Below are 7,500 nucleotides of genomic sequence, written 5' to 3' on the forward strand. Positions count from 1 at the left end.
AACCGAGGCGAATCCACCAACAGCACAAGGCGCGAGGAGTGTAAGTGCTGACTGGTTGGCAAATTTAGGGACGACTATCGCTGCGGCAGTCCAGAAGAGCTTACAAGAGGCGGGTATCATTGTGAACTATCCCCAAGCTGCAAGCCAGCCGGACATTCAGTTTATCCCAGACCCACCCCAGAACAATAATATGGGCAGCTGCCAACAAGATGGATCGGTGCTGACCCAGACGCCCGCACAAGCTACAATTCAACAAGTGACTTCCAACCTGATCGAAGGAACGACGCAGCCTACAACTAGTAAGAACACATTTGTATCTGTAGCTGTTCCTTTGTCAAACAGGATCTCGGATAAGGTTAAAAAACAGATCTGGGGTAATGAGTATGTAGATTTTGCTGTTATCTTTCATAACAGCACTAGTGATGATGACCAGTATACTTTTAGGGTCCAAAATAGGAAGGGAGGTCAGCCTACCTTTTCCTTAGAGCAAGGTATTAAAAAACAGCCCATTCATACTCTTCATCAATGGACGGCTGCTTTTCAAGCATTCGTGGCTGTTTACTCCGAGCGTTTCTCTTCAGAAACAGCCCAATTAATGAAATATGGGTCTACAGTGAGAGACCTCGCGGAACGGGGGGCCAACTGGAAATTTTATGACGAAAATTTCCGTATGCTCAGACAAAAAGAGCTAATTCCTTGGGACCAAATCCACAGCGAGCTGTGGCTGAGGGCCGGTGTCCCCAAAATCAAACAGCCTCCTTCGTCCAAGTCAACCACTAAGCAAAGTGGGCAGTTTTTTCCAAAGGGGTTTTGCTGGACTTTCCACAAGGGGGGCAACTGCACAGGGTGTGACTTTAAACACCAGTGCTTTAAATGCGGCCTTAATCACCCCGTTTCCCGCTGCCAGCAGAACCAGAAACGAGCGGGACAACGCCCTTTCTCCAAACCAGGGTTGTCAAGCAACTACACCTCGACCCACTCCGCTTCCCACACCAGTCAAGGTTAACAGACTAGCCATGTATCTCACAGGTTATGAGAACAAACTTCACAAAAATTTGATCGACGGTTTCACATTTGGATTTAGGTTACACTTTCAGGGCCCCTCTAAGGCCTTTGGTGCAAAGAATTTGATGTCAGCATTGCAACACCCAAAGGTGGTGGACAGCAAGCTGATTAAGGAAAGGCAAAGTGGGCGTATACTAGGCCCCTTTGCTTATCCACCCTTTAGCAACTTGCGTGTATCACCTTTGGGGGTGATACCGAAAAAAGCCCCTGGTGAATTTCGACTGATTCATCATTTATCCTTTCCTTATGGAGATTCAGTCAATACATTCATTCCACCAGAATTTTCCACAGTAAAATATGCTACAGTGGATGATGCTATCAATTTCATAACAGTTTTAGGTCGAAACTGTGTGTTAGCCAAGACTGATGTGAGGAGTGCATTTAGAATAATACCAGTACATCCTTCTGACCACCCCTTATTAGGTTTGCAATGGAAGGGCCAATGGTATTACGACCGTTGTCTTCCGATGGGTTGCTCTAGTTCATGTAAAACCTTTGAACTTTTGAGCACAGCAATGGAGTCTCTCAAAGACGTTTTACAATACTGCAACCTTGATGAAGATAGATATAAAACGCACAGCTTTCGCATCGGGGCAGCCTCGTGGGCGGCAGCAAAAGGCATGTCTGACTCTCAGATAAGAGTATTCGGTAGATGGAATTCCAATGCATTTCTCAGATACATTCGTATACCCACCCTAGGGACATAGTCATGATTTAACAAGGATCGCCTCGCCTTTCTCCTTGTGCCCAGTGGTCTCACATCTTATAGTAACTGTTTTAATTAAGCTAAAAGTTCAGCACATTTTGAGCAGGGGCCAAGTGTGTGAACCTGTATTAATATAAACAGTAGCCAGATTAAGTAATTGACTGAGGATGCACCAATACTGTAGACATTGACCCCTTGCGCAGGGGCCAATATTTATCATACAAGGCAGTTATTTTTGTGACAGGTTGTAGTACTTAATCGAATGACCTTTTGAGCAGGGGCCAAAGGTCTACTAGGTGGTTTAAGTCTTTAGGATCACCCTCCTCCCTCAGGGTGTTATGTGCCTGGCTCTGCATTCGGGAGGGATCAGGTTTTCCCCTATAACAGGGGGTTTTTCCTGACGGGCAGCAGACCCCACTGGCGAAGACCTTCCGGTAACACTCGCAGTTTTGAGTAGGAGCGTTAGTTGTGGTCATTTACTTAATGTTTCAATACCTTAGTTGGACCTTTTGAGCAGAGGCCAGAGGGTCCAAGCAATAAGTGATGAGTTAGTTATGGGTAGCGTTCCTTTTAACCAACCTAAAACCGGATTCTGCGATCGAAAATTAGATTTCCCGTTCCATTTATGGCGAAACCAATCTTAGATTGCAATCTAAACAATCTACCTCCGAACGTGGATCGTTCGGATTGGTAACTGAAACTGGTTTAAGATTTCCGTTCCATTTGTCATCGGGGAGCGAGTTTGGTGTGGATTATACGACGCGGTCTGTCAGCTCGGCACACAACAAACAACATGGCGGAGGAAATATGGGACTTTTCAGCCTGTTCAGGTACAAGGTGTTTTAATCATTTTCCTTTACATTGAGCAAAAGGTCTTAAAACCAGAGAAATGTTTAATTTTTGTTTCATTTATAAGTCAAGTTCAGGAAATAGTTGAAAACAACTGGAAGTTCTTTGGGTATAATGTCTATATTTTTTGCAGTTCTCTCAACAATCGACCCTGACCAGCTTATCGTTCAGGTTCAAACTCCAGCCGCCGCATTTGAAACTCCGGTATTGCAAGTTAAATGGTGAAGGAATGAAGTGCTGTTTCTTCTGTCTTTGTACAAAGAAAGGGAGAACTTTTTCAAAGACAAAAAGTCAAAGAAGAAAACTTTGTGGGAGGAAATATCGAAGGAGATGCAAGAGAAAGGATATGGCTACACTGGTGCTCAATGTGAAACGAAGTTTAAGAACTTAAAGCAAAATTTCACAAAAACAGTCGATCACAACAACGTGTCGGGCAACGACAAAAAGACGTGCCCATATTTTGAAGAGCTGAGCGATATCTTTGGCATGACACCTTCTGTAAAGCCAGTGGCAGTTTGCTCCAACAGGGCTGGTCCTGTTGGTGAAGACCTCATCCGTACAAGTTCAAGTTCAGGTTCTTTTGCAGAAGCTGCAGCATCTTCTACTGATGGACGAAGACCATCATTGGACAACGAAGAAACTCCGCGCAGAGAGGTTAAAAGGTCCAGGGCCAAAAGGGCTCTTCAGAGTAAGGAGAGTCTCACTGATTTGTTCAAAGAGTACCAGCGGGAACAAAGGGAAAAAGAAGAGGAAAAGGAGAAACATGTCATGGAAATGCACCAGCAAAAGATGCAACGATTTGACAGGTTGCTGGAGCTATTTGAAAAGGACATTTCGAAGTAAGGCATGTTAAGTTACTCTGGTTTATTGTCAATTATTTTAAATACATTTACATATTACATATTCTCGAGGACCATTTAATTTTGTCAGAAATTATTCTTTCTCGAAATATTTCATATTTATTGAGATGTTACAAATGAAATTGACTTGCAGTTCAGACAATTTTGGCATAAATGTATTTATTATTGAGATATTTATTTTCATATATTGAGATATTTTCAACTTGCAAAGGCAAAATAATTTAATTCAATTTTTGTGGAATGTGAAAGTTTTCTACAGTATTTACAAAATTAAAAGGGCAATTTTTGATTGACAGTTGGCCAGTTTTGTAGCATGATTTGATAACAACCCCTCCATGTGATACCAAGATGTTCTTGGAAGTGTTGGCATGTTCTGTTTCAAAAAATGAACAATTTTCTACAGAACAAAGAGTTACTTTGACAACAAACAATGACCATGGACAAAACTGCAACACCATTTGTAACTAACATTAGTTCCAAATGTTAAAACAATACCCTCCATTCAATGGAGGCTATTGCTTTCATTGTCCTTAAGAACTTGCTTCGGAAGGCCACATTATGATCAGCCAAGCCTCTTAAGAATCTTGCTTGTTTGCCCACATTCATCCTTTTACCCTTCATCAAAGGGTTTATTCAGAACAAAACCAATGTGCAATAACTTACTTGGCAATTAATTTATCCATGAGCACACTCGCAATGTACCAAATCCATTACATAGTTCAAAATCAACTGCTCTGATTTGTCCTGACCTTTTTCATTTTAGAGTAATTATAATAAAGTATGCTGCAGAAAATAATTGGAGGGTTAGAAAATAAAAAAAAACTGGCTCGACAGTCAAGCTGAGTTTATAACAGCAGACTGGTAAATAATAGCCTTTCCAGGCTGAAAGTGTCTGTGAAAAGGGAGGGAGAAGGGTACTTGAAAGTTGTGCTATGGCAATGCTTTACCGGAGGTTACAACCCTAACCCTTACATATAACTTGTAAAATGGAAGTACAGTAAAAACCCACGTGTAAGAACCTACTTGTTTAGAGTTTGGCAAAACAGGTTCTTATATTTTGGGGTATTAAAGTAGCAAATTTCTGCTAGGAGGTTCTTAATTTTCTAGGTTCTTACATGAGGGTTTTTACTGTATTATGATCAATTATCACATACCTACAGAAGCGGTCACTAGGTCTGCAGTCTGCAGTCTGGGTTTTACACTGACCACAACAGGGATGTTGCATCTCCTTTGTTCATTTTTCACTTAAAACCCTTTTACAAATAAAATAATGAAATGAATTCACCACTTAGTGTGACTGAAAAAGGTACCCCTCTTGTGCAGACTATCCGCCCTCCCAGTGAAGCCTTCCTTTTTGGAACCTGCTTGTATTAGTTATTTGTCTTAAAAATGTATTGTTTTGCACCATACAGACAGAGATGAAGTGCAAAAGTTCAGCAAATCATGTCCATGATTTCAGCTCTCTTTCGAACAGCATTGTTGTCATCAGCAAAAATATTAACAAAGTTATTGGCATCATCATCATCGTCTAGAGGTTGTAGAAAATCATCTATTTCATCATTTGAATAAATGCAGAAATTGTGGAGTGTGCATGCTGCTATAACTAATTTTGGTAAAAACCTGATTCTGTCAATATCCACCATGACTCTCAACTTCCGGAATCTTCCTTTCAAAAGACCAATGCCACGTTCAACGACCATCCGTTTTAAACTTAGACGATTTGTAAAACGCTTTTGCTGTGCAGTAAGATGGCCATTGTCCTTAAATCCTGTCATCAACCAGGTTTTTAAAGGATAGGCTGCATCTCCAATGATGTACGTTTGTCCTGGAAGCATGTCATTTGTTCTGGTCTCTGCATCATGAAATAAAGGGCTGTTTCTCAGAACGCGTGCATCGTGCGCTGCTCCAGGCCAGCCACAGTAAACATCGGTGAATATCATGTCAGCATCACAAACTACCTGAAGCTGCATTGAATGAAACCCTTTTCTGTTTATGTAATGTTCATGATGGTCATGTGGCGCCTTTATAGGGATATGTGTGCCATCAATGGCCCCAATGCATCGAGGTAAACCATTGTTCTCACTGAAACCCTCAATAGTCCGCATTAACCTGTCTCCAGAAGGCCACTGGATAAAATCAGGAGCAACGTTGTTCACAAGTGCGTTGCAGATTCTCGTGGTAACTCTCAACACGGTTGAACGTGACACATCAAACCGGTCTGACACTGACCTGATGCACTCAGGGTTTCCAAGGTACCAAACCGTTATTAGCAGCTGTTTTTCAATTTCAACAGTAGGACGACCTCTTTCTCGGGGTACTGGGATCTCAGGGCAGGTTCCCAAAATGTTGACAAGCCTTTGGGCCGTCGGTCTCGAAAGTCTGAAGTGCTGGCGAAAGGACGAATCTGACATAGCTGGAACTATTCTCTCAACGTACAACTCAGTGCGAACTTCAGCGTTTCTACAATTTCTCAAAAACTCCTCGAGCATCATAAACATAAGGATGTCTTCCTTTTTATCGCGTGTTTCATCAGTTGGCCCTTGGAGAAGTTCCTCCAACAACGAAAAAAATGCTAGTGGCGCTCGGCGAATTATGCCCGCCATGTTTGTTTTGAAAAAGAAATGGTTACCAGGCCCCTTGGCGTTGTTGCGTAATCTATTTTTAGATTTTCGTTCCGGCTGAAACGAAAATTGAAACAATCTGGATTCACTAGATCCGAAACTGGATTGGTTAAAAGGAACGCTACCATGGTGTTACGTAATTTGGATTGGACCTTAACAAAAGGGGTTAAGGGTCAAACACTATGTAATGTCCGAGGGTAACCATGATAGAGCAGGGGTATAGTTTGTTTAATACATAACTGGAAGTAGTTTTGTTTTGATTCTGACCATTATGAGTTGGTGCTGTTACTTTCCTATTGTACTTTATCCCGATGTGGTTAATAGTTGAACTTTGAACATTGGACGCTTACTTGAAGTACGGCACTTTTTAACCATTAAGCAGGGGCCCAAGTGGCCCAGGTTATCATGGCAGAAATATATAAAGTATGTTGTTCAGCATTTCTGGTTTCAATGCAGTGGCTTTGGGTGGGGGGCCCTTGCAGGGCTTTGGCGGGTACTCCCCCACCTTTGCTGGGAATGATTTCTATTCTTCTAGGTTTTTTCGGAGTAAAAAGTTTATTGTTATAAAATAAACGGCCACCTCGGTGGCCAAAAATGGCAGATCATGTTTTGTCTATTCTTACCAGTAAACTTTGCGCAGCCACTGCATTGTGTAGTAAATTAATTTTAAGATTTCACAATAACGAAGAGCATAAAGAAGTATAAAAGATTCTTATTGAGTACTCAACTGACCAAAGATTAACTGCTAGCTACATAAGATATGCTGTGTAATATGTAGTATTTATGTATGTCTTCTCTTACGATAATAATATCCTAGTCGTCTTTAGTGTAGCTATCAATTTCCAATATATTTAACATGCGGCCAACGCCAATTTATATCTCACATGACAGTGACCAACTCGAAAGCTGATTCGCTACTTTGGTCACTGTACACTATAAATATATATTTTCTAGCTAATTTCTGTTAGTATTTTCTCCATTATTGTAAACTATGTTATATTAAGTTGTTTCCTCTTTGTAAACAGTGTAAAAATAATAAAATTGAAAATTGAATTGAAAATTGAATTGATTCACACAGTTATTTGTTGTATTCATCGTCACATCCATCACATGTCAAGAACTCCATTCCTTATTCTCAATTTCTTAGACCTCGACGTCTATGTAGTGATGACTCCGATTTTTCCAGCAAATCAGAGGAGATGTGCCAGTTCTTCGAAAAACGTGGCTATCCTGTCTCTGTGGTCAAAGCGGGCCATCATCGCGCACAACAATTTGATCGACAGTCATCACTACAAACGTCACAAAAAGATCAGAATGACAGAATTCCATTCACCCTCACTTTCCATCCTCATAATCACGCAGTCAAAAGCATCATTCCTAGTAGTTTTAAATTACTCCA

The 7,500-nt window shown here is 41.1% G+C and overlaps 2 protein-coding genes and 1 pseudogene across 2 annotated transcripts; 2 read left to right on the plus strand and 1 right to left on the minus strand.

Moving 5' to 3' along the window:
- Window positions 1–190: 190 nt before the first annotated feature.
- Window positions 191–1,772, plus strand: LOC137988560 (uncharacterized; annotated as a pseudogene).
- A 792-nt stretch (window positions 1,773–2,564) lies between these two features.
- On the plus strand, window positions 2,565–3,463 carry LOC137988561 (uncharacterized). The gene is made up of 2 exons (XM_068834554.1): window positions 2,565–2,601; window positions 2,883–3,463. Exons 1-2 carry the CDS (start codon window positions 2,565–2,567, stop codon window positions 3,461–3,463), a joined length of 618 nt encoding a protein of 205 aa, XP_068690655.1.
- Window positions 3,464–4,913: 1,450 nt separating this feature from the next.
- On the minus strand, window positions 4,914–6,083 carry LOC137988562 (putative nuclease HARBI1). Its single transcript, XM_068834555.1, has one exon. The coding sequence runs from the start codon at window positions 6,081–6,083 to the stop codon at window positions 4,914–4,916; it is 1,170 nt and encodes a 389-aa protein (XP_068690656.1).
- Window positions 6,084–7,500: the final 1,417 nt, after the last annotated feature.

The sequence above is a fragment of the Montipora foliosa genome, unplaced genomic scaffold, assembly GCF_036669935.1.
Source record: "Montipora foliosa isolate CH-2021 unplaced genomic scaffold, ASM3666993v2 scaffold_421, whole genome shotgun sequence".
NCBI classification, from domain to species: domain Eukaryota; kingdom Metazoa; phylum Cnidaria; class Anthozoa; order Scleractinia; family Acroporidae; genus Montipora; species Montipora foliosa.

Bases quoted from the DNA above. Each gene is read 5' to 3' on its own strand.
- LOC137988561 (XM_068834554.1), top strand. From the start codon at position 2,565: ATGGCGGAGGAAATATGGGACTTTTCAGCCTGTTCAG. The intron at 2,602-2,882 runs GTACAAGGTGTT...CTTTGTACAAAG, and splicing joins GGACTTTTCAGCCTGTTCAG to AAAGGGAGAACTTTTTCAAA.
- LOC137988562 (XM_068834555.1), bottom strand. From the start codon at position 6,083: ATGGCGGGCATAATTCGCCGAGCGCCACTAGCATTTTTTTCGTTGTTG.